General features: G+C 43.2%; 3 protein-coding genes and 2 non-coding genes across 5 annotated transcripts; 2 read left to right on the forward strand and 3 right to left on the reverse strand.

The window, feature by feature from the left end:
* Positions 1-21: 21 nt before the first annotated feature.
* eif3ba (eukaryotic translation initiation factor 3, subunit Ba) lies at positions 22-6,518 on the reverse strand. The gene is made up of 19 exons (XM_086295210.1): positions 6,088-6,518; positions 4,908-5,100; positions 4,671-4,790; positions 4,509-4,566; positions 4,220-4,348; positions 3,947-4,104; positions 3,571-3,702; positions 3,402-3,468; positions 3,269-3,315; positions 2,980-3,190; positions 2,816-2,888; positions 2,591-2,713; positions 2,420-2,498; positions 2,078-2,216; positions 1,839-1,964; positions 1,520-1,597; positions 1,084-1,192; positions 885-997; positions 22-589 (listed from the first exon to the last, which is right to left on the reverse strand). The coding sequence occupies exons 1-18, from the start codon at positions 6,185-6,187 to the stop codon at positions 897-899; spliced, it is 2,043 nt and encodes a 680-aa protein (XP_086151336.1). The 5' UTR covers positions 6,188-6,518; the 3' UTR covers positions 22-589; positions 885-896.
* LOC147327530 (small nucleolar RNA SNORD60) lies at positions 1,707-1,791 on the reverse strand. Its single transcript, XR_015130082.1, has one exon. It is a non-coding gene; the product is annotated as a small nucleolar RNA SNORD60 (small nucleolar RNA).
* Positions 2,286-2,367, reverse strand: LOC147327531 (small nucleolar RNA SNORD60). Its single transcript, XR_015130083.1, has one exon. It is a non-coding gene; the product is annotated as a small nucleolar RNA SNORD60 (small nucleolar RNA).
* On the forward strand, positions 5,762-16,814 carry brat1 (BRCA1-associated ATM activator 1). Its single transcript, XM_086295209.1, has 12 exons — positions 5,762-6,856; positions 7,535-7,683; positions 7,779-7,926; positions 10,690-11,146; positions 11,479-11,586; positions 11,740-11,831; positions 11,923-12,026; positions 12,390-12,576; positions 12,948-13,021; positions 13,711-13,795; positions 13,884-14,170; positions 15,104-16,814. The coding sequence occupies exons 1-12, from the start codon at positions 6,730-6,732 to the stop codon at positions 16,022-16,024; spliced, it is 2,739 nt and encodes a 912-aa protein (XP_086151335.1). The 5' UTR covers positions 5,762-6,729; the 3' UTR covers positions 16,025-16,814.
* Positions 16,815-17,278: 464 nt separating this feature from the next.
* Positions 17,279-26,893, forward strand: LOC147327533 (GRB2-related adapter protein-like). Its single transcript, XM_086295211.1, has 5 exons — positions 17,279-17,504; positions 17,589-17,686; positions 17,972-18,091; positions 25,134-25,443; positions 25,553-26,893. Exons 1-5 carry the CDS (start codon positions 17,427-17,429, stop codon positions 25,730-25,732), a joined length of 786 nt encoding a protein of 261 aa, XP_086151337.1. The 5' UTR covers positions 17,279-17,426; the 3' UTR covers positions 25,733-26,893.
* The last annotated feature ends 24 nt before the right edge of the window (positions 26,894-26,917 follow it).

The following is a 26,917-nucleotide window of genomic DNA, read 5'->3' on the forward strand; positions in this document are numbered from 1 at the left end:
TAACCAAACCGTGAGACAGAGTCAGGTGGTATTCTGTTTGTTTATTTAAAGGTTTTCCCACTGCGCGCCCCCTCCCTGTGTGAAAGCCTAGTCTGAAAGGAGGAGGATACAGGCCACTATAGCGCCACATCAGCACATTTATTAACAAGGCTACTTGTTTATTCAGAACACCTCCACCCCTGAATGGTATGGCACTCTGTGCTGCCCTGTAACAACAGACTAGCATGGTGAGGCTAGTTCAAAATAAATCCCCAGGGGGGGTTGAGGAAGGTCCAAAACAGGATGGAGTTTGAGATTAGACACTGAGACTCCAACTAATGAACAGAGTAGGAGGCAGTTTTGCTGAATATCAAAGTCCACAGAGGAAAAAAAAAATGGGGAAGATGATGCTGAGAGACAAAGAGAAATTAGGCAATACAAAGTATTCTCTTTTGTCTCTCGATGAAGCTGCTGATCCGTAAGGCGCACTTTGATGATGAGTTGAACGTTGCGGCCTGAGATGAAGCCCCAAGATTCACAGCGTGGTCGTCGTCCTTCTCCAATCAATGACGTAGCTCCTCTCTCCTCCTTCCACACAAAAACGGATGGACTGAAGGGGAAGACAAGAGCGGAAATGCAGAGTGAGACTGTGAGCAAAAGGGGGGGTGATGAAGATGCTGCTGACTGTATGAGCATGCGGGAATGGCATTAATTTTTCTGTTCGCCACTTCAGATTAAAACTGAAGACAACATGCATCCCCTAATTTATATGCAGCCGCATTATGTGGACTAATGTAAAGTTTTATAGCCGGATGTTTAAAATATGAACACATCTCCACAGTGAAATCAAAGGGTGCAAGACAAATAGCTGACAAGACTCCACAACAACCTGTGCAGTGTGTTACCTGCGTAGGGGACTACAGATCTCCAATGGGAATGATTTCTTCGTTGATAAAAAACTCAATGGTCTCTTCCTCCCAGTCGTCCACATTGCTGTCCAGCTCATCTGTGCCCACTCCTACATGACACAAAAATTTCAGCACTCTTAAGAAAAAGCCTCAAAGGCAAGTTAACAGTGAGTGAGATAACAGTGAGAGGTCCCACCTCCTCTGAGCTCGAGGCGAATGCTCTTCTGTTCTTGATAAATCTTCAGCGCCTCCTCCCTGTACCGTCGGTAGTCTTCCATCATTGCCCTCCGCTTGTCCACCAGATCCTACTCACACAGAGCAGAGTTCAGCATCATAACCCACAAAGCTTACATTTCAGTGTGAACACACAGCTTGTATTACCATGAAAGCATGTAAAGTGTTAGCAGCCTCAGTGAATTATACTATAGAGTCAATATAAAAGTTAGCAAAACGCTTTAAATTTCTTTAAAGAGATACAGGAGATGATTAACTTGCAAATTAACAGGACAATAAAAAGGGGCCTATCCAATGCTGATGGAAGAGGTGGGGGACAGCACATGAAAAATTGGGAAAAGCATTTCCAACAAACTCTCCCAAAGATAAGTTAAAATATAAATATAAACAGGTCAAACCTTAGAAGCCTTGGACTGGCTCAGACGATCCTTCTGCTCAAAGATCTTTGAGTATTTCTTCAGATCCTTTTTGATCATCTGCAAGAGAACAGATGAGTGTATATGACAGCATGTTAACGTGACAGATGGCTTCACAAACGCATCATCGCAGTACATGGTGGACACATGTATAATGTGGTGTAGCTGGGAGCCTCAGATTAGAGCTAGAATCAGGAGCCACGGTGCAGCTCTCATACGAGGTGTCAGAAAAATTATGTTTGTCATCACTGGCTCCACACACTCAACAACACACACACACAGTATAGAGAAGAAACTGTACCTTTATCTGTTCTGTGCTGAGCAGGGTTGGAGGTCTTGGTCTCCAGAGCAGCTGACAGAACCGATCCTTGTTGTTCTTCTGGAGGAGCCGGCCCTGGAATGTCCACAGCCAGTACGCATTGTCCACCTAGCACGCACGTAAAGGTGGAGAAAAACGAAGTGAATGGATGACAGAAAAAGACCAGACTGCATTTCCTCTCATCTGCAAAGGACTGGCGAGGCCTGTGGAGTGCTACGCACCTTGTGGCTCCACCACGAGACGGAGGTGACGACGTAGCGACCCGTTGGATCCCACTCCACGTCAGAGGCCATGTAATGCTCTGCTATGTTCATCATGGTGCAGTCTGACGTGTCTACAAAGGCGAGAGCTCCGTTCATACTGCAAAGGAGAGGCAAAGCGGTTACATCCATGTACAAAGACACTCATCTCTACAGATACCAATGAAACAAGCCTCAGATTAGCGTTAGAATCAGGAGCTTAGCTCTCATACGAGGTGTCAGAAAAAATGTTTAGTTTGTCATCAGTGGCTTCTTATATTCATCTCACTCACACACACACACACACACTCCGATAAAACCTACCTCCTGAGCCCAGCCAGCACCATAAACTGTCCCTGGGGGCTCCAGAAGATACTGTTGGCCTGCTGCTTGTCAAACATCTCTGTGAAAGGAAAAGTGTCACATTCAGTTTAGTGGACACATTAGAAGCAACAACGCTCTGCTATAACATTGCATGCCTGTCCTTCTACTCACTTATGAGCTCAATCTTGCCGTTGTTTTTGACATGATAGAAGGAGGCGTTGATTCTTGGCGACTCGCCGTGGAGGACAGCAAACTTACTGCCATTGGGCTCCCATGCAAACGCTATGATGCTTTCTATAAGGAAAACAACACGAAGGGAAACAGATTAACTTCCTTTCTGTGGAAATTAGAATTACTTGCAGCTCATTTCTGTGTTTGTACAAATACATGCCTTACCCTTCATCTCCACCACATCGACAGGAACCTGCTTCTCTCTCATGCGGAAGATTTCAAAGTTGGTAACGACACCCTGAGAAGGCAAAAAAGTCAACTTATTATTTCTTGTTTTTTTTAAAAGAAATCTGTGACATATAAGCGGTTTGTCCTCTTTCTATGAGTACCTGTGTTCCTTTGGGAGTCCTGTCAACTTTCACACACAGATAATCCCCGTTTCTCTGCCAGTGCAGTTTACAGTCGACGACATTGAAGAGATTGCGAACGCGGATCTCCTGACGGGAGGGCATCTGCATCAGAGTCACCCTGGCTGGGATGTCTTTGTCCTCGGGTACCCAGAACGCTATGATGTTGTCACCAGGAGACCACGAGAAGTCCCTGAAGATGCACAAACATTAATACCTCTATACAAAATGCCGTTGCTTTTTAAAGCATGAGAGTATGAAGGACTCTTACTTTATCCCAGTAATCTTGAGACTCTTTTTGTCCAGTAAGCCCATAGACTACAAGAAGAAAACAAAACATAAACCTTTAATATCATTTGCACATTTCATTTAAACACATCTAGACTGTTTTCAGGCCTACTTACCGGAGTTTCATAGATGCTCAGTGTGTCTGGTGTCATCCTTGCAAAGAACTTCCCATCATGACTCCATCTGACAACAAACATGTAAAATTAGAAGACGCATCCAAACTCTGCAAGGACTCTGCAAATTTGACTTAAATTAGATTTAAAAGAGAGAAAGCATAATACTGACTTAAAAATAGGCCAATGTGCAGAACTCTCGCAGTGGAAGCCTCTCTTCTTCTGTCCGGTCAGAATGTCCCAGATGATGATGGCCTGTGGGTCCTCCTTGGTGTCCATCAGTGGACTGAAGGTCACCACATACCTGGAAGCCAACACAACCACACATTAAAATCAGACAGTGGCTCACAGGCCAACTCGGCACCTCTTTAGAGTGCTTTATCTGCACATTAATCATCCTTTGCTGTCCCCAGGTCATGGTGCAACAACCCACAGGATTTAGGTGACGTTGCCTTATTTACAGGAAATAAATAAATACTAGAACGGGATACTCTGTGCACTATAATGTGCTTTTTTGGATTAAAAAAAAAAAATCGACTTTTTATTACCTTTCACATGGTGAGAAGTCAATGAGGGACACACCCTGATGACTGAACCTCTGAATCTGTTTGAACTTCTCGCCGCCCCACAGTGCGATTCCCCGCTGGTGGAACGTAGCCAGGTAGGTACCTTTAGGAGACCATCGGACGTACGTCTCTGTCCAGCGCTGCATCAAAGCAGGAAAAACATCAGAACTCTCCAAACCAGTGACTACTGACCAATCATGTTCGATACAAGCCCTGCATTTCCCACCAACTCTGTGTGAGTAATTAAAAACTCACTGCTCTCTCTTCAACTGTGATTGGCTCTTTAGCGTCGTTGGAGAAAATGGCAGTCCTCTCTCCAGCTTCATAGATCACACTGTACTGGTCACGGCAATCTGGGTCCTCGATCCAATGGCGCATATTCCCCTGAAAACACAGACAAAGTAATTGTCGCTTGCAGGGTTTCAGGATAGAGACTGTCCTGTTGATTTATAAAGGTCAACTTAATAATGAAAGTGCTGACATGAAGCTATTTTTGTCAAACAAATTCTAAGTCTTATGACTGAAAAGTTAAGGTAACACTTACAAAGTCTTTGAAAGGCTGCTTTGCTGGAGCTTCCCATTCATCACTGATGTTCATGTATCTAAAAAAAACAAACAAAAACAAAGGGGCGATTATTTACTTGTATTCCAAGTCTGGCAAGCAATACCCGGACAATGCATTTACTGGGTGGTACTCCATACTCACTTGTCAAAGTCAGTGAAGAGGTTGACCCTAAACGTGTGTTGCTTGTCGAGTTTGTATCCATCTGCGTTCTTGACTGCTTCGAGGGCTTGAGTAGGAGAAGCATACTCCAGGAAGATGTAACTGTAACGAGGAGAAAAAAACAATTACTAAAAAATAAAACATAAACTCTCTGCTTCAAATCCAGAAATCCACCTTGAATCAAAACAGATGCACAAAAGAAAACATCTGTGGTCTTACCCTTTGGTCATGCCATCTGCATCTGGGTAAAACTCGGTCGTGATCTTGCCAAACTTGGAGAAGATCTTGTGTATGACGTTCTTGAGCTTTTCCAAACGCTCCGGGCCCACCTGAGGGACGTTGTCCACCACCACCACCGAGTCTATGCCGTCTGCCTCCTGGGGTTTTTCCCTCAGGATGTCATCAAGAAGCTCTGAAAAGTGAAGGAGGAGGGTCAGGGGTGATGAACAAGCTCATCGGACTGTGTGGGGTTGGGGTTCTTATCTCATTTTAATGACGACCTTCTTTTCATATACAAAAACCAATCTAAACTTTATAGCCACCACTTCAGTTACTGGTAGGGAAGACTGCATCGTTGAAAAAGACATAATTCTTTTGTTTAAATTTCCATTAGAGATGTGTAGGTTTACGCTTCATGATTTATAAGTAGACAACATATAATCACATCATAATAAAGCTGATTCAATAGTACATCTCCTTTACACTCACTGCTTAATATACATCATTTTGATGAGGATAAAGAACCGCTATGCTGGCGTGTTTAGCTTCACAGAAGCTATTTCATTTGAGTCTCTGTTTAACTTAAGCTTGCATATTAATATTAAATGGTACTAATTTTGTTGTAAATTTACCCCCAAAGTTTCTATATACATAAATAATTATATTGTGACTACTACAGACAAAACACGTGTATCTGATGAGTCATTTTACCACAACTGCAAAACTTGCACAATTGAAAAGCTCTACTGAGCAAACGCCCCTCAGACCTGGGTTAGGATTACCACTGAGCTACAACCAGCTGCCCCATTCAAACTACTTTATATAGGCAAACAGCACAGAGAAAATAATGCGCCTTAACGGCTTTACTAGCTAAAATCATGTTTCGGTTTTTCAGATCGCATCGCACAGGGTGAGGCTGTAACGGGCGTTAAGTACACTGTGATAACGTTATGTTGGAGTTTTTTTTGGAGAAAAAGGGTGGTGTCGCTGTTGTATTCCTGGTAATTACGCTTATGCATCCAGCTCATGTTCATTGTTAACTATTCACTATTACTACGTGCAGGTGAGCAGAGAGGCAAGCTAGCTAGCTTTGTAGCATCTAAAACATCCCCACCATTGAGCTCTTAGCTAACTGCTAACAGCAGGCCGGAAAGCCGGCGTTTTTTCTGTGACTGCTTACCGTCGTCGTCGACATCGTCCACGTAGTCCTCCGGGTCGCTGAAGGAAGGCTCCTCCTCTTCATACTCGGGGTCGTCCACCATATCCACCGTTTCTTTCATTTAACAGAACTACGACACGGACTTTTGTCTACAGCGGAGCAAAAATCCCGAAAACGAAAAGGCTGGCGGTTCTCAGCCGGTGTAGCACCATGTGCGGATCCGTGAAAATGGACGACGTGACGGAAACGCGACACCGGAACCTCCTCAAAGGCGCGTGGAAAGGCTGCGCAGAAGCAGTAAAGCTGTAAAGCATAGGGACCGGAAGTACAACAGCTACTGGTGGTAATTTTCCCCCCACAGTGATGTTTAGAGATCAGCGAAGAGCGCAGGGGCGTGAGACCCGCCCAGAAGCACGGAAAAGGAAACGACACACCGGTAGATCCGAAACTGTTTCCCGCGAGACGTTCGTTTAGTAAAGTACAAAAACCAACGACTTTGTGTGTTTAAAGTAGCTGCTTCAGTTTGGTCTGTACTGCACAATTTAGCTAGAGGTCACATTTACATTGACATGAGTGGTTAGAGAATGTGTAGACGTTATATAACTCCTAGTTGTAAAGACCTAAGCTAGCAACTGCGGTTATTAACACGCACACCTTAGCACCATGGACAGAGAGTGTGTGTCACTGCTGCCCCGGGTCTGTGAGGTGCTGGCGGCCTCAGGGAGCTCGCTGCCCGATGACACCATTCTGGAGAAACTGCTGGACTGGTTCACAGCGCTCACCGAGGCTGGTTAGTAGTACTGACCCTAACAGGATAGTGTCTTCATTCTTCCTCCTCTCCCACTATCTTTCTAATAGGAGGATCGATTCAAAAATTATATTATTAAAAGTATCGATACCATCTAATCGATACTTTATTTCTTTTCTTTAAGTTCAGTATGTAACCCTCTACCCTGGGTTGAATAACAGATATTTTGAAAATGAAACAAACATGCGATGACTGTCTTTTTTGTGTTGACTGTCACTTCTGCTTCATTTATGGCTTATAGCATATTTAAACGACACAAGCTGAGACAGAGACAAGCACATTTACATTCCAGTTCTTCGAAAAAACAGCTTCAAAATACATGAAAAGCTGAAAGGTGTGTTTTAAAGAGCCCTCATTTTCCAGAGAACTGATCTAAACTTAATACCATGCAGCGAATCACTGTATTTGTAGGTGATTATTACTCAGATTATATCACCGATATTTGCAGATAACATTTACACTTTGTAAAAGATCCCAAAACTCAAAGATACTTATGATATATATATATATGTTATATTGCATTAATAAAGATAAATTAAAATTTAAAATGTTCCTTTTTCATGTCTTTTATACCTTTATCATTTCTCTTTATGGTGCACATAAAAAAGTGATCCTGTGTAAATCTGTATCATTGTTTTTCTTTTCTTTCACTCTTTGAAGGGGAGTCTCTGCTGGAGGCCTGTCCGTGTCTGCTTGAGTTCATATCTGCTGTGATTCATGACACGGCTTCAGCCCCAGGTGTCCTCTCCTTCACTCTCAGACTCATCGGCTTATTGGCTGCTGCTGAGGATGACTTCATAGTTCTTAAGGTAGAGCTTCTGACGCCTGTTGCATTTAGTAAACTGTTACAAAAAATTCCAGTACTTATCTGCTCTATTATTGTGCCTCCCTCTCTCTCTTGCAGGAGTCCTTAGTACTGGATCTTGTCTTTAGCTGTCAGCACTGGCAGGAGTTAGGGCTCTGGGAGGATCCCTGCATACGGATTGGCTGGATCCAGGGCTTAAGGACCACACTGCAGCATCCAAATGGTCTTAGCTTCTTTAGACAAGCAGGTGAGTTTTGTGCATCGATTCATGAGAGGGGGATCATTAGTGTTAAGGATAATATGCTATTTCTGTTCATCCTTTCATTTGTTTGCTCTTGCATATCAAATTCAGGGTCACTGGGGGCTGGATCTTTCCCAGCTGCCATAGGGCGAGAGGCACTGTGCTATAGGTATTATATTGTTGTAATTCTGACGCATCCTCAGTGGCGTGTCTAGAAAATTTTTGTTGGGGGGGCCAGGTAGGGGCACAGATTTGGAGAAGGGTGGCAGATATAATTGGCAGATATTGTTAAAAACAATTCTACCAACCGTTAACCATAATTCAATAACCCTGTAAACCTAATAACCGAATGTGCTTTTAACTCTTATTAGAATGAGATTTTAACCACTACGGTGCAAAGTGTTTAGATACTGCGTTGATAAAGTAGAAGAGATACAATCAGTCAGTGTTTACTCAGCATTCAAGGACAGCAATATTTGCATAGTATTTTTACTGACATGTAGTGCAAAAACATTTTTGAATATTAAAATACGAACATTTTTAACATACAATTGGCAAATTAGCCAATGCCAATGCAAAACCAATGCCTGTTAAAAAAAAGAAGATAATCTTCTCACAAACTGGTGTTTGATTTTGAAACAGGAAAAAAGTGGGGAAACAAATGAAAAGACTAACATTTGAATAAAACCTGAAAGCAAGTAAATACTTTCTATGCTGCCTTATGGTAAACTTTGGTAATATTGATGTATAAATAATAATAATGGATTGGATTTATATAGCGCTTTTCAAGGCACCCAAAGCGCTTTACAATGCCACTATTCATTCACTCACTGGTGGAGGTAAGCTACGGTTGTAGCCACAGCTGCCCTGGGACAGACTGACAGAAGCGAGGCTGCCATGTCGCGCCATCGGCCCCTCTGGCCAACACCAGTAGGGTAAAGTGTCTTGCCCAAGGACACAACGACCAGGACAGAGAGCTCGGGGATCGAACCGGCGACCTTCCGGTTACAGATACGTTACCCAACCCCCTGAGCCACGGTCGCCCTTTAAAATAAAGATATACACTGGTTGATGATGAAATACAGTCAGCTGGCATGGTGACACTGCCAGTATTAACCTGCAGGGCTGGACTGGGACAAAAAATTGGGCATTTTGACTAGAGACCGGCCCACCAGGTATTAAAGCCATAAAGACTTTGAATGAAAACAAATGCTGTTGTGACAGTGATGTACAGTCTTTTTGGTATATGTATGATTTCTATACATTTTACGTCAGATAAAAACTTTGTTCGCAAGATTCAGATAATTATTTAATAAAAGCTAGATATTTGAATTGAGAATAAAAAAGAAAAGTATTTCTTTGTGCCCCCCTCTCCCTGTTAATGCCCTACCTGGCCCCCTGGCAACACTTTGCTAGACCTGCCCCACAGTTACCAGCTGTCAGCTACGTAAAAAAGGATCCTGATGTTATTTGTCTCTTAGAAACAGTTCATAACTTCCCTTCAACTCACTCATGTCACCTAAAAGGTAAACCTGTTTCTCCATCACCTGTTCAGCTCTGATGATCCAGTAAGGACGTCTCCTGGTTTCATCTTCATGTTTCCCTCTCACCACATATCCAAACTGACATCATGACCAGCAGCTTTACAGCTGTGGCTCCAGCAAACATCAGCTGATACTAGAAATTAATGTTAAATAAATTCTAACAACAGCTGATCAAGCTTAAACGTGCTGCTGTTGTTTAGCGCGACATCCGCTGGTTTCCTGTTTCTGGCGCAAAGTGGGCGATAAACAAACAAGAGAGACGATCAGCTGATCATTGATCAGTTTCATGATTAAAGTAGCAATAGAAGAGGCAGCTGTAAAGACAGAATAACTCCAGCTTTGTGTCTTTTTCCATCCTAGCTGAAGTACGGGACAAACTGCGTCTCTTCTCAGCTCAATACGAAACGTGTAATATTTTCTCTGAATGAGGGACCATTCCATTTTTTAAGGAGCCGTTGGCAACTCTACTAACTAACCTTATGAATAAAATAAAGTTCACTATCAGTAACATCATAGCAACCGAACAGCTGTATAGAAACTCGTCATTCGTCACGCAGTACGAGGTATTGTAACTGACTGTAAAAAGTCAGCATAACAAAAATAAACTGCACCTAAACTTGGTTTATATCTGACCCAGATAGACTGCAGGTCATAACTTCTTACCTGAAGTTCAGTTCACCTGACACTCGGACCGGCGGCCACCTCGGGTCTCTCCTCCTGCCTCACCTTCCCTCATCCACCTGCTGGCCTCTGTGGAAGCTCCGCCATAGCCACCACCAAACAACTGAGTTATTTTTACACATCGGCCAGCATCTGGCCAATCCACCACTTTCATTGTTCATGCCGTTACAAAAAAAAACAAGTCATCAGCCCACCATGCAAATGTCCGATGGCTATGTTAACTTGTTAATCTTTCGCGGAAATTTTTTTTTTTTGTTTTCTGCGGTGCCGTCTTTTGTGCTTGGCTCTTCTACCTTTGCTAACATGATGCTCATAGTGCAGAAGCCGGTGCTGCATTCACTTACCCTCGGATATCTGAGCTTCACTGTGAAACCATAATCGTACATTTGATATTTCATTAAATTTTATTGTTTTAGCTTCGGGGTGGCACCTGGGGTGGCCAGTCTGGTTGGGGGGGGTGGCCTGTGCCCCCCCAGGCGACCCTGCTGGACACGCCACTGCGCATCCTCATATATATGTATTATCTTTGTTTGGTTTTTTTTAGATTTCATTAAGCCGCTTCTGCAACTCCAGACAGACACAAGCCTATTTGTTGCCTCAGCTGCCAATCAAATGCTCGCCCACGTCCTGCTGTTCTGTCAGCCTGTCTCATCTATAGGATGTAATGGCACCAATAAGAAGGAAGATGAGCAGAACACAAGCGTGTCCAAGGCAGTTGTAGAAAACCCAGCCGAGCCCATGGAAATAAACCAAGATTGCACCGCTGTTGTCGATGCAATCTCAGAGTACCTCAAGAGGGCGCTGGGGGTTCCCAAGGGAAGCGCACAGCTTCATCAGTGTCAGCAGACCCTCCGATTGCTGGCTCTGCTCCTGGGCCAGACCAAGCCTCCTCTGCATGACAAGCTGCTGCAGACAGTCACAGCTTCTCTGGAGGAAATGGTGGCAGCAGACTGTAGTGAACTCACACTGCCTCTGATGGATGTCATTCTAGCTGCATGCAGGTAAACCCCTCATAAAACACACTAGAGTGTAGCTTTATAGAGTTGTCTGTCCTTTTTTGTCTCTACTAGAGATTATTTAGATTTTAAGTAGTGACTTTAAGAGGATGGTGAGGACAGTGGAGCTTCCTGGCTGAATATGCAAATCTGCTAATAGATATAGCATCAATGGCTTTGTTCTGTTGATCTATGCAATACAACAGGACAGTGTAATGGTCAGCCATCATTCACAGCATTTACTTAGTGGTTGTTTTTAAGTATACATTAGTGACTGTGCTGCTGTTCAGCCTCTTTCTGGTTTAGTTTATAGACTCTTGCTGTGCTTGCTCCTACAGCCGCGTCCCAGACCAGCGCATCACCCGTCTTTTAACTTTCATGTTGAACGTCAGGAAACCTGCTGACCTCGTCCATGCTGCAGCTGCTTTTCTCCGCGGCAGCCATCAGTAAGCACAGCTTGTTCAGCCAACACAAACTCTGTACACAAAAGTCTGTAGAGGTTGGGTTTTCTGTTAAAAAGCCATGAGGATTTGTCAGTCTAGTGTCTTGTCTGCAAACTTTTCTTCTTCTTCTTCTTCTTCTTCTGGTTTTATGTGCAGTGACCGTGTCCACACAGCTCAGTCTGTGAGATTACTGCTGCTACCCCTCGACATCATATCTGGCCAGAACCGACTAGGCACAAACACTGCAGGTGACCCACAAAGACGTACACTCTTGAGAAAAATTATAACATAATTATCTTGCACTTATGTTATGGAGTAACATGAGATCTGGGCCTATAGGAGACATGCATCGGTTTGCCATGACTGAGCAGCTGAAAAGCAAAACCTCCTGCATCTCCATGATCAGTGTGTGTCTAACAAACACACCTCAGATTGCACACATGGTGAGTGTAAGGACAGGAGAGAGTGGCTAAGTAAATATTGGATCTTTTTCGGTTAACACTATAATTTTTAATTCCTCTGTAATAAAGCAGGCTTTTTAGGTTATTTATTTGTAATTACAATGTAATTATATTTACATACACACAATTAAAGGCAGGCACACTAGAATAAGGTGATAACAGGTATAATAATAATTATTTCCTGTACTGTACACTTAAGTAGATGCATGTAAACATAATTACATTGTAATTTCTGATAAAATCTGAATGATAGAAGTAACACGCCCTTAGTCGCAGGCCATGTTATAAGGTGTTAGCTTTGTTTCTAACGCATGGAAAGGCTTATAATCTGCCTCTCTCCCTCAGGATCCTGACTGCCTCCCCTGCGCTCCGGATTTAATCGTGTCTGGAATTCTGTCGCTACTGAGGATCTGCAGCGGCGACTCGTCCTCCTCGTCCGCTGGCTGTAGTGAAGTTTTCAGGAATGTCATTGGCAGTGGGAAAGTTCAGAAATGTGCTCTAGAGGCTCTGACAGCTGTCAGTAACAGCCCAGGTGAAGCTGTCATTAGAGTTAGAATCCATATTACATGAATGGAACTAAAAGGGAATACTGAAAACAACCATTCTCTTTATGGAGGATATAAAGACCTTTAGTGCATATATTAAGATAAGATAAGATAAGACTTTATTGATCCCACAACGGGGAAATTTTTGCATCACCTCAGCTCAAGTACAGATATATGAAGGAAATACAAAAATACAATTGAGTACAATCAATGAAAAAAAGTAAGAAAAGTAAAGTGATGAGTTTTTAAAAATTCTGTAAGATACTTCTACAAAACAAAAGTAGTATATGGCATATGTGGGAAAAACAAATGTTAAAGGAACACGCTGAGTTAATTTACGTGTCTGTTTGTGTTTCAGGAGCAAATGGCAAGCTGACTGACGTGCTCACACTTCTGATACAGTATCTGGACGATCCTGATTCTGATCCCACTGTAAGTTTGTGCGTGTTTTTGTTCACAGATGCAAGATGATCACAACTATCAGAGATTTGTACAGCTGCTTTGATTCACACCTAAACTGGCTGTAGGTGTGAATTAAAACGTGAGTCTGTTTCACTGTGTTTGCTCTAATATGGATGCACCCTGGCTCTCATCCCATTACACTGGGTTGGGTCAATATCCTGACCTGTGGAAGAGCTATCTTAGAGTTTCATTTCTAGTTCGTTGTAAAGGTGATGGATGTGGTTAAAGTTGGAGTTAGTCAAGTTTTTCCATAGCGCACAAAGCCAGGAATATCTCTCCCCAGACTGTGGTCGTAACACACTGTTGTCTGAGAGTATCACTGTACGTTGAAGGACTGTCACTTCTTTCATTATTTGGAACTAAGAGTCCCAAACCATCCAGCAGATGGCGTCAGTAACCTGAGTATCTCAACCTGTTTTTACACAGGTCAAAGTTAAATTTCTTTTGCTCACTTTCAAGCATCAAAAATCTTCTTTACACAATTTTCTGTAATTGTCATAGAGTCATGTAAAAAGCACAAGTTTCTGCTTTTTATTTTTGAATGGACAAGAACTAATGAGATAGAGAAAGGTTCAAGATTTTAAAAGGCAGGTTGAGGGGAACAAAAATGTTTTTTGGACTGAACATCGTGATAAGATGAATGCGTCTTTGTTTTTCAGGTGCTACATAAGTCCTACCAAGCCTTGGTAAAGTGGATGAGTGTTTGCACAGACGTCTCCTTTATAACAGACCAGCTCAGACACGGTAAATCACAGCGTTAGCATCTTCCCTGTAGCTCATAAAGCCTGTGCAATAGATCTGCACAACAAATCACATTGTTTGTGTCTGTTAGATCTCGTCCAGGTGGTGAAGAAGCGTGCGTGTGACATGCGCTGGGAGGTAAGAGACTCAACGATGGAGTTTCTAGGGCACCTGGGAGCGATGCGTGTCTGCCGGGCGCCAGCTGAGCAGGCGTGCGATGCCTCTGAGGCCCTGCTGGGTGGCTGCTGCTGTACCACTCCTCTCCTCAGGGAGGCTCTGCAGGATCCAGAGAGTTATGTGAGAGCCAGCGCGATCAAAGCACTGGCACAGACAGTGATGCACAGCTGGCAGGAGGGGGCAGCACCCACACAGGAGCAGGTGAGAAGAAGTAAAGGCAAACCTGTCGAAATAGGACCGAGGAATGTGTACATGAACGTGCATGCGTGACAGGAGGATAAAGACACATGTGAATACTCAAAAACAGTAAATATTAGAATCTTAACACCGATATTATATATGTAGCATGTATTTTTATAACAAACTGGTTTATTTCACCTGCTTTGGTGCAAATAAAAGTGACAACATGTGCACTGAAGAGGCAACAAGAAGATCACACAGTGTGGCCAGCACAGTGTCCTCCAGCAGGCTTTATCACCAAGCTGTCAGAAGAAGACTCCATGAGGGTGGCACAAGTACCCAGCATCCTTCAGTGGAGCCTGTGGTCACAGATTGGCACAGGCATTAGTAAGAAAACACCTGAACTGGCAGGTTCACCAGTGGTGCCCCGTTGTTTTCACAGATGATCTTGCATCAGCAATAATTATATAATTTTTGCCGTGGTCTATCCAGACTCTTTCACAGCTGCCACATGTGCTCTGTGTGAACCTGCCGTTGTTTGAGTCAACTGTTCAGCTGGAAGGAGGTATTTTTGTAGCAAAGGCAATAACACGCTGTGTTTAGTAGAAGTAAAAGGCTTATTCTGAGAGGGCAACAGAGCAGAGATGCAGTAGGATTTGGCGTTTATTGTTGTGCCTCAAGACACTGCGACATTAGATGAGCTGGGCGTCGAACTGTGGACATTCCTAATAGTAGACAGCCTGAGCTGAAAACGCCTCCAGCTTCTGTTCAAAGCATCAATTGCATTAGGGAAGAATTTTTCCACTTTTTGTTTTGTTCTGTGGAATAACAGCAACACTCAAGATAGAGATAGTGGGGCTCAGAACAGATATCAGATTTAAATGATAATAGTTCATCTGTAGTTTGATTTGAACTTGCCCGGTTTTGCTAACTCGATGTCCCGTCTATCTCCAGACTGAAATCGTGACCCGGCTGCTTGAGATTCTCTCCCAGGACACAGAAGGGTTTGCCAGGAGGGCTGTTGTAAAGTTCTTCATCGCCTGGTTCTCTTCACATACGTCACACACGCCCCCGTCGTCGCCTGCCTCCCCCTCCTGCTCTCTCCTCATGCAGTCTGTACGCTCCGTCCTCTCACGAGGCTGTGCCGATCTGGACTGGGAGGTCAAAGTTCACACGCTGGAGCTGGCGGAGTTGCTGCTGGACAAAGCCTTTTTGGGGCACGGGAGTTACACGAAGGGCTCGGACGCACGTCCGGCCCAACCACACGCATACGCTGTGATGCCTGACCGAGCCTACACACTTCACACACACGGAGACACGCGCGCACAGGACGCGGAGTCAGATTTAGTCGACGTGTTGAAGAGTCTGGTTGAGCAGGGAGTCATCTCTGCATTGCTGAGCGGTCTGGTCGACTGCGATAGGCCTGTAGCTTTAAAGGCCTGTAGACTGCTGATAACACTCAGAGTGACAGTTTGTCCGGCATCGCAAGGGGACCCAGATGTATCTGATGCCACGGCAACAGTTGCCAGAGTGTCCTGTGAGCTGCCCAGAGCAGGTTGGGCACAAGAGATCAGAAAGATACTGGGTGTAAGGACTGAGGCTAATGCTGAGAGAGATTTAAATGCACTCAATGCCACCAGCTTTGAAGACCACAGCGAGGAAGGAGCGAGCGCTGTGAGTCATTGCGAGCGCGTAAGCGTGTGTGAAGCGTTGGGCTCTCTGGGTTTGGACGACAGGCTGGAGATCCTCAGTAGAAGCAGTGACCACGTGCATAACTCGCCCCTCTCACTACTGCAGGACATACTAACTGCGAGCACCTCTCACACTCATTCAAACACACAACCAGGGCAAGAGGTCATAGTGGACTGCTACTAACGCACACACGAATAAATCAAGTTACATTTCTCTTCATGTTGTTGCAATATTCAAATTCGTTGAATCCAAGAGGAGCACGCTAATTGTGGTTTTTTATTTGTTTGCTTGTTTACTTCTTTCACCTGGGTAATTGTAATGCAGCAGTTGAGTTGTAATCAAAAAGTTTTGTGACTCCACTCCACTGATTTAAATGTGCCCACTGTCACCTGCACCTTTACACCACTCACAGTGCCGCTGCTATGCATCGCTCCCAGCTTGAATGTACAGGATCAATCCTGGATCTCAGCTATGACTCAGACGTTCACTCCAAATTACACACAGCTCAATGAAAAAGCAGATTTGGCTCCCTGCGACTTTGTCCTCTCTTCCGCAACAAAATTCAAGTTGAAGGCTCGCAGTGGAGGAGATCCAGCCCTCAGGAGGAGAGAAGCATAAAGGCACAGTGACAGCATTTTTACACCTGTACTTACAAACCTTTTGATCATATTTCATGTAATTAATTAAAAGAAAATACCCAACATCCTATAAGGACCCCAGCCACATTTAAAACATATAGCTATAGCAATGTGTCGCAGTAAATTGTCAGCATTTGTTTGCTGTTCGTGCACCATTTTAAATGAGAATATGAGCTAAATATAGACAATCCCAGAGTTGATGTGAAGCAAAAGAGTTGCCAAACACTTTCTTTGCATTGTCCAACCTGCCACTGAATGATGTCACAGTGGCCACTCACATAAGTGGGATCTAAAAGCTCAACTGAAGTTTATTCACATCAAAATCCTCTAAATAAATGCAAATTTTGTAAAAAAAAAAGCGTGTTATTTTATTGCTTTTTTTTATCAGTCACTAAGGGAATCTGTGAAGGCGTCCTCCGCTGCATCCTCTGACTGCGTAGATGTTATTTTGTTGTGCTTAAACGCACATAGGCAATCTTTAGGCTCAGGTTTCAAAACACGCATTTCCCTGTCAAAAGCGCGAGTAACCAAATCCGCTGGAGCCACTTTGTTACCTCCTGTCCTGATCTTTTAGCATTGCAGTCTACTTCAGGTCCTTTTCCATTGCTTCAAAGTGTGAGCCTCCCACTGTCGCTGGTTTCCCTGGTGGACATGCTTTAATAAAGCCCCAGAGTTTAAAGTGTGTAGGCAGAGAAGCTGGGAATGGAAAAAGGCGGTTGCCATCTCCACGTGTTCACGCTCTAACTCTGTCACATGTATGCAGAAAGGGACGCAGAAAAACTCTGCTCATTAACTTAAGAGCAGAATATCAGCCACTACGCACACACACACACACACACAGTGATTATGTCATCACCCCGTGCTGTCCTCTACTCAGCTGTAGTATCTCTCCATTCATGAAGTGAAACTGTTGCCGAGGCTCCTCCGCTGCACTCTTTCTGTCTGGGATGGAGGCTGTGGCTCTTTTCTCTTTTGCAGCGTCAGAAGCAGACGAGATCAGTTTTCACAAAGGTGATATCATCAAGGTAAGTAGGTCTTTTAATGCGTTGAGAAATGTTTTGTTTTGTATGTCGACGCAGAGTAATTGTGCGTGTGCATGTGTGTTATAGGTGACAGAAATGGAGGAGGATTCTTGCTGGGTGACAGCAGAGATCCAGGGGAAGCGTGGCTACGTGCCCGGGAACTACATTTCCCTCCTTCCACACCCGTAAAAAGAACAATTTTGTCCACTTGTGCTGCATGAGTAACTCTTATCAGGCTTCAGTGTGTAGTCAGACTGTTTTCTTGTGATTGGATTGTATCATTTTAAGGAGTTTTAGAGGCCTAAAGATAAAAAAGCAACAATTTAGGATGTCATCATTTGTGCTTTATTCCTTTTGTGAGCTAATGGGGGAAACACTGCCTTACATAACTGATTTGAATACTGCTTTAATTGTCTTTTAAATGCCAAGAGAAGTGTGTGAGAAGTGTGTGCTGTTGTGTGCTCTGGTAGGTGGTTTGCAGGACCGGTGTCAAGACTTGAGGCTGAACAGCGTCTGCGTTGGCAGGACACTGGAGTGTTCCTGGTGAGGGAGAGTGAATCAGCTCCGGGAGAGTTTTCCCTCTCTGTTAGGTCAGTGAATGCACCACAAACACACACAAAAACAAGAACGTCAGCTTCAGTCGGGATGAAAGAATGTGCTTAAATCTGTCCATGTGCTTAAATCTGTCCATTTCCATGTTCATTTCTCATGGGCTCACTCTGCTGTCCTGCTTAAATAACCCATTCATCCACCGGTTATATCAAACTCCATCTTTATGATCAACGACTGTTCAAAGCTGGGGCTGAACTCAAACCACACATGCTGCGTGAAACACACACACTCCCCCACGCACACATCCTTGCAGCGTGTCCCTGCGGTATTAAGTGTGCTGTTGGATGTTTGTTTTCCATCCCACTGACTAAATGAGCACATTAAAGCGTCCACGTGTCTCTGAGCGTGTGTCAGGGTCGGCACATAGGAGAGCCAGACTATTTAAATTGCTTTATGAGAACCGGTTGAACTAAAAATATCACAGCAGCACAGACAGAGCACAGAGAGGAGGAGGAGGGGGCGGTGCAATCTGGGTCACCAAAGTGACGTGGGACACATTTAATCACTAAGGGTAAATTGAATGTGTTCAATAATCGGGCCATTGCGTAACAACAGACAGTCTTTAATTAAACACAGGTACATTATGTAATGGACACATGCCACAGACGGGCACGTACACAATGTGCTCATGTTAACATTTTAAGGCGTAACATCTGTCTACCTGCGAGGTTTACGAGAGATGAGAGGTGTACAGAAACAAAACAATGTGATGCTAAAGTCGATCAGCAGAGGGCGATAAAGATTCACGAAGAATGGCTGTGTAGTCTGTGCCCAGTCTTGTTTTTATTATCATGGAAAACACATTACAATACATTCCAGGACAAACCAGGAGTTTTACAACATGGGCCACATACGCTCAGTTTCATCTTAAGTGGGTTGGAGCGGTAAAGCTAACGCACAGTAACTCATTTAAAAGATTTTCAATGTAAAGAAGGTAAACTACAGTTTGATTGCCAGAGATGTCTTCAGAAACAATACTTCTGCTTTTTATCATTACAAAGAAATACTGCTGTAGTAAATTTAAAAAAAAAACTGTCAGCAGGGTCATTGGGCTCAGACTGTAAAGGAAATAAAGAAATGAAGGACTTCGTTTATTTGCTGTGACAGAAATCATCTGTGAATTGAGTGTAGCATTATTCATTTGTAAAAAGAAACTTATTTTGTAAACAGGGATTATGAAGGGATTTTTCCTGTTTTTAAACTGAATATTAACAATAAAAAAAGGAAATTTCCTTGCAGTTAATGGTTTATCTGTTACTGGTGGATAACAGCCCATTGGTTGTGTCTTTGACAGTAAAGAAGCTAAAACAAACAAAAATACTAGGATATTCGTATCGATATTGAACCGTTCGATACAGTGCTTTCGGTTCGGTACGCATATGTATCGAACAATACAACATTTGTAATTTATTTTATCAACTTTCCTTCTGACTATGCTGTCTGTGTTGAGCGCTCAGTGAATCTGCGTTCGACTACTCCGCCTAGGCTGCACTGTCGAGCGCAGATCCACTGAGTGCTCCACACAGACAGCATCGTCAGAAGGAAGAGCGCAGGGCACCTCCCCCACCCTCATTCAGATCTGGTGGAATTATTTTGGTTTTCATGTGACGTATGACCCTGAAGGTAAGCGAGTCATGGACTAAAGTAAAACAGTATGTTGGATGTGCCATGCAATGCTCAATTACATGGGTGGGAACTAGTGTGTTAGCGCAGTTAGCTCGTTAACGTGTTAGCCGTCTAGCCCCATGCACGGGGCGATCGGCGGTAGCTCGTTAACGGAGATTTGCCGTGTTGTGGTGTTAAGGTCATTTCAACGAGATTAACCTGAAAGCACTAGTGGGAACACAACGAATATGACTGCACATTTACGCCGACATCATCCTAGTGCAAAGACAAAAACAACAAGCATGCTACTAACTTTAGCCGAGTCATTTAGACAGCTGTTAGCACATGATTCTCCTTATGCTGCTGAGAATATAGCCCAGAAGAAGCGGATAGTATAGCTTTTATTTTGGAAAGAGACATTTCTCTGTAATAAACTCTCTTTTCCAAAGATGAGTGATTCCTCAATCAGATACAGGGCTTGCAATATCGCTAGCCTGACATCCTGGGGCTAGCGACTTTTTCAGTCGGGCTACCAAAATCTATCTCTGCCCTGCCCGTCGGGCTATTGTAGGAAGGAAAAATATATGTCAATGCTTTTGCATTCTTTCAGAAATGTAGCTGGGTAATTATGTCATTGGGTGAGCCACTGTCAATATGTGACATATTGCAATCGCGTTTGAATTTGCGCTTGTTTTTTTGCTTTCACTTTGCAATCGTGCGAACTGTGTATAGAGAGCGACAGCACTGATCTGTGAGTGATGATAATTTGTGCACCAATTCCTCTGACATCGTCTTATTAATCGTTAGCTTACTATGCAAACATGACAAGTGAAATCTCCCGCAGCAAGCTTAAACATGTGAGAGGTTGATCGCGCAGAGAATCGCTGAGCTTATGTGAGTGAGTGTGTAAAAGCATTTCAGTTCTGCTGAGCCAAATAAGACAGGTCAGGGTGAAGAAGTGACAGCCAAAGAAAAGCTTACCACAAAACGGAGAAGTTATGACAAATCAGACTATAAGGCAAAAAGAAAGTGCAGCTTTATGGTTTCATGGACAAAATAATTTCTGTGGCTGCAATATGACGAGCTAAATAACCAGGGCTGCACATAAGTGGTCCGCAGGTGCGCATTTGCTGTCAAAATAAAAAACACGCACAAGGGTTAGGGTTAAATTTAAAAACTGTACTTTTGAGTTAAAATATATATTTATAATTTTAATAAATGACAAATTAAAAATGCATGAACATTTTTTTGTATCGAAAAAATATCGAACCGTGACACCAAAGTATCGAACCGAACCGAACCGTGAATTTTGTGTATCGTTGCACCCCTAAAAAATACAGTTGAACGTTCAGAATTTATTAACTTTGAAATGTCCACATTTTCCAAAACTTTTGCCGCATGTTTGACACCCCTGACCTCTGACCCTTACAGAACTGTCTGTAGGCTTGTTATCATTCTGTAACACGCGCTGAGTGAGAGTTCGGATTCCCAGCAGATGGAGCTGTTAACGGGGAAATCCGTTATCTGCACTGCTGAGACACATGTTAAAAACATTTCAGCTTGGGCGCGTTTCTCATAAACACTATTCATAAATATGATAATAATATTTGGGAGTGGGACAGCGGTGTGGTGGTTAGCACCATTTCCTCACAGCAGGCAGATCCTGGGTTTAACTCTAGTCCAAGGCCTTCTGTGTGGATTTTGCATGCTCAGTGTCTGAGTGGGTTCTCTGCAGGTGTGGCTTCCTCCCACAGTCGTCGGGTTAATCGGTGATTCTAAATCAGCTGTATGTGTGAATGGTTGCCTGTCTCAATATGTGTTAGCAACCTGTCCAGGCCGTACCCTTCCTCTCGCCCCACGAACGCTGGGATAGGCTCCAGCCACGACTGCGACCCTGAATTGGCTAAGTGGAAGAGAATGGACCGTCCCATCGTGTTTTGTACCAGGATCTTGGTACTGTACTATCCATGTACAAAAGTGCCATAATCAATATTATATAAATCACACCTGTGCCTATCCTGCAACATCATGTCAAAATGGGCCTCTTGCTCCTGTCAGTGAAAAACTCCTCATAGCAAAAACTTTTGAAACTATTTGTTGTTGTTGGTTAAACAGTTCCAGGAACATCTCATAAAACTAAAAATAATAGATTACCTTTTTTTTCATTTCGCAAAACATTTTGCTGAAAGGTCCCTAAATTTATCAGTTATGCCTGTGTAAGATCATCACAACAGTAAATCCATTGTTTCCATTGCATAGTCTAATTAAGACTTAGTTATCTGCATGTGTGTGTGTGTGTCTGTGTGTGTTCCTGTCTAGCTATCTTTGTGAGGACCCAAAGCTGCATTCTACTATACTTGTGAGAACCAACAGTCACTTGTGAGGACACACAACCCGGTCCTCACAAATGTGAAGACATTTAAAGGCATTTTTGAGGCTCAAAATGTGGTTTTAGTGTCAGGGTTACAATTAGGTTATGGTTAGGTTTAGGGTAAGGGTTAGGCATTCATTTTTAATGGTTAGGGTTAGGGTAAGGGGCCAGGGAAAGCATTATGTCAATGAAGGTCCTCACTAAGATAGCTGAACGGCATTGTGTGTGTGTGTGTTGGCGGGGGGCGGGTCTGACATCTAAGTTACACACAACAGAAATGCAGTAGTATATGTAGTATAAGGTGCATGGTTGAAACTGAAAAGATATCTCAGTCTGTCAATGATTACACATCTAAAACGTCACAAAGGCAGTTACTCCCCACAAAACAGATAACACAACAAAAGAGATTATGTGAAGTGAGAGTGTGTTGGTCAAAGCTACAGTTCAAATGTAATAAGGTTTCATAGTGGAGATGGAAATGTGTTCCCTAAATAAAGTACTTACCCTTCTTTGTAATTCGTGAAGTCGACCTGAGAAAACACAGTGTGTTTCCCAGCAAGAGAGAGAAGGAGGGTTGAAATATGTATTATATTTTTTTTCATTATATATTAATGTTCAGCTGCAAAAATAATTTTACACAAGTCTTTGTTGTTTGATTAATCCATCTTTTCCTTTAACAATTTCTGTTGTTAATACTAAACTAAGAATAGAACAGGACATATTAGGAAAAAACAGCCAAACAGCACAGACCAAAGAAAAATAGAAAGAGAGGGAGAGGTTGGTTAAGATATCAGGACAGGTAGATACTGGGAAAGGTGAATGACTATGACGTGTAGTGTGTGACAAGAGGTGCTGCATGTGTGTACGCCAGTTTTCTTAAACAGAGTTCGAGAGAAAGAGAAAGCGGGAAGAAAGAAAGAAATTTAAGTTAATGAGCAACAGTCATGATAAGAAGCATCAGGAATATTAATCATCTTTCTCCTCATGTTCATCATCATCGTGATCATCATCACTACCGCTTTCAACACAAACTCATCATCATCTTTATTGTCATTTATGTGGAGATTTATAAGTGTAAAGGTCATATGTTTATATATGGTAGGAATTATGCTGAGCCATGTTTTTAATCGAGGGTTTCCTGGGTTTGAAAGTTGCCATGGTTGCATTGCTGTGCTGTTTGAATCACAGTTGAAGTTTAACCCAGTGCATGACGTCCATCAGAACTCTTATTGGGCAGTCAGCAGGCAATAGATCCGAGTGTTGTGCGTCTTTTAAGTCGAGATAAAAGTACCCCAGTGACTGTGATGGGACACGTTATAAAACAAATACAAATAATAACATTTGAAAAATAATTGTTTTTGACTAAATTATGGGGTCTATGTAGAGCTGGGCGATAGAACGATAACGATATGTATCGCGATATAACTTTTACTCGATAGAGAAATTAAGCTATCGCGATAGACCTCGCCGCTCTTGTCCTCAAAAAAAAAAAAAAAAAAAAAAAAGGTCAGCCAATCCAAATTAAGTAGCGCAGAGCCGAACCAATCACAGCCGCAGCGTCACGTCGCGTGACTTGTTACGTACAGCACAAGTGCCAAGCCGCACGTGTGTTTGTTTGGGAAGCAGCCAGCGGGTAATGGAGCCAGCGCGTAATGGAGGAAATGAGTGCGCCGACTAGAAAAATCAACCGAGCGTGACCGAAGAGAAAACAGATGATGGTTCCAATGCCGGAGAGATTGTCGAACGGAAGAGCCAAAGAAGTTCCGTAGTGTGAAGGTATTTCGGCTATTTCAAGTCTGACAAAAAACAGAGTAGCGTGCACTGTAAATTGTGCCGAAAGCAAGTCTGGAAATACAATAAACTGGTGCATGCGTCACACTGTGCGCCACGTTATTGTTTCGGTGAAATGAATTTCTACAATACTGTTACTGTTAATTCTACTCTCTGCAGTGTTTAAATGCTTACATATACACACAGTTACTGTCCCTCCACACATACGACTCGGTTCTGCTTATATGCCCCAGCTTTGTTTACTTTTTCCCACCGAGGCTTCTAGACTTCTGATTGGCCAACATTTCTGCACGGTTAGGAATCTAGCGCCACCTGCTGCTTTGGCATGTTCATAGCAGCGTTTTCCTTCATTTCTGCCTTTATGTGTGGACGGGATTATTTTTTAAAACGAAAACGGAAAATCTCCGTTTTCAAAAATACCCGTGTACGTGTGGACGTAGCCTCAGTCTCTGACAAAAGCCGAATGACGAATTAGCGCTTCCAGTCAGACTAAAGTAACTGTTAAAACTGTTTGAAAAGCTCAGCTATACAACAAGGAGAGATTGAGAATTTCCTTTTAGTTCTCAGTTTATTTGATATTGACAAAAGTTAGTCAGTTTTGTCTGTTCTTCTGTAAAACAAACTAAGATTTATTTTTAGAATTAATATTTTGTTTCTAAGTGGAATTGACAATTTAGTAGTCTGTTTCGTTTGTCCTATTTTGAAACTTAAACGCTTTAGCGGCTGCCTTTTGTGTAGTTTGCAATATTTGCCTTTATTTATCTGAAAAAGTCTCATGTTCCTTAAGTACATCTACCCTGTTGAACTTATTATGGGAAATAAATATTTAAATAAAAACAAGCTGCTGATTATTTCACATTTTACTTGTGAGCAACGGCACATTTAAATCTTACAAATATAGTTATTTGGCTTATATCGTGATAGATATCGTTATCGCCTGAAATGAAAAAAACATATCGTGATATGAAAAAATCTCATATCGCCCAGCTCTAGGTCTATGTTTGAATCTTCCTGATGAAATAGTGAAATAGTGTTAATAACAGCTTGCCTAGTCATTTCATGGCCTCACCTTTCACGGTTGCTCTGTGCAGGTTAATGTGGCTGCTCACACAAAGACATTTGAAAATGATGGAGTGTGATTTTAGTTGGTGGTGTGACTGAGGGAGTTCCCGAACAAAGAATGAGGACGCACATGCTTGTCTTCCTTCTCATCAGCTCTCTCGTTTTCCATGTTCACCACTCTTATCTTGCAGCTATGGCGACAGGGTGGAGCATTTCCGCGTCCTGGAGGGCGGCGGTCAGTACTGCATCTGGGAGGAGTCGTTCTGTTCCCTCAACCAGTTGGTGGATTTCTACAGAACTCACAGCATTGCTGTGGAGAAGGTGGTCTGCCTCAAAGATCCTCCCTCATCCCCTCAGCTGTTGTCGCACTTGGCGCGTAACCCCTATCCTAACCCTTACAAAAGCACCTCTCAGGAGTCCATCCCCTCGGGCCGTCTCTACTCTAACCCCTCTCACCCGGAGGGAAATACATCATCGCGTCTGCTGAAACCAGTTGTGGAGGTATGACACACCACCTCGACGCGTCTCTGTTTCTCATAAACGACTCGTGCTTCTGTTAAACACGCACCTGTCTGTCTGACTTCCCCGTTTTGGCTCCGTCTTTGTGCAGAAGCCTCGGCTGGCTCACGCCCTCTGCGACTACACCCCCCCTCACACCGCCCACCTCCACTTCCTGCGCGGTGACATCATCGACCTGCTGGACTGCTCGAGCTCCTTGAGCTGGAGGGGTCGCTGCCGAGGCCGGGTGGGGGTCTTTCCACCGGAATACGTGCAGCCGCTGTACCACTGACACCATATCAGGACCGGGGCTGCGTTGCTGACACTTATCGGTCAGCCTGCAGTGACTCACCTTTCTTATCCAGTGACCAATCGCTGAAACGATTAGTCAAATGAGACTGACTGAGCAGATTTCATTACTGATTAAAGACCTATTTCCTGTCATCTTTTCACTATGACCTTTAAATGATAGGTCCTGTCTCTACGATAGCGACTTGTCAATCTCAAGGTTTGCCCGCCCTAAATCATATCGCCTATTTTACTACAAACGGGACCATCATTTATCAAATGAACACCACGCTGTAGACAGCAAGATCTGAAAACGGCAACTGAGACCATGAACCAGTTCAGATCCTGAGGTCATACATCCATGAGCACTGCAGTCATTTTCTCATACAGGCCTGCTGCCCGGCAATGCTGCTGACCATTAGAAAGAATCCAGGTTTAATTCACCTCACCGGCGGCTTCATTTTTCACACCCCAAGGCTGTTTCAATCTTTTATATACAGTCTGTGGTTGAATACAGTTGGATAGGAAGAGATGTCACACACACACTTACACAAAATCACAACAAAAACACACCCTTACGCTCCGGATTACCCTTTGACTGTTAAACTCTACCTAATACCTGCGAGTGTAAGTGGATTCACGTCTATTTAGTTATAAAGAAATGAACCAACGGCCTTTTGTAGGCAGGCTGGAGGACTTCAGTGCAAAATCAGTGTAGCACTTTTCAGGTTTTTGTTGCTTTTTTAAAAAAATAATGTATGCCATTTCAAGTAATAAAGACAAATAGCAAACAATGCTTCTGGTTCCCTCTTCACAGATCTGAGGATTTGCCGCTTTCTGTGTCTGACACCATTATCCTTATTTCCTAAATAACTCTGGAAGTTATTTATATAGCAAAGCTTGGCTGTGCTTCATATTTGTGGGGTAATTTTACAGACTTATCAGTAAAACTAATAACAACTTACAGATAATTTCATCATAAGCCAAATTGTGCCGTTTAATCTGAGTCATTCTGAACGGCTTATACTGAAAATATGAAGTGAAATTTAACTCCATGTTTGCTTTGTATAGCCATCTTATCTTTGCTTGTACCCCCCACCACCACCACCACCACCCACCACACCAGTGCTTATTGTACATAAACTACACAGAAGCCGAATAAAGAGTCTGGACACAAACTTCCGTTTTT

The sequence above is a fragment of the Aulonocara sp. 'chitande type north' Nkhata Bay genome, linkage group LG6 (genome assembly GCF_057382095.1).
Source record: "Aulonocara sp. 'chitande type north' Nkhata Bay isolate Kocher_YH1m ecotype deep benthic linkage group LG6, A_spYH_male_GT1.1, whole genome shotgun sequence".
Lineage (NCBI taxonomy): Eukaryota > Metazoa > Chordata > Actinopteri > Cichliformes > Cichlidae > Aulonocara > Aulonocara sp. 'chitande type north' Nkhata Bay.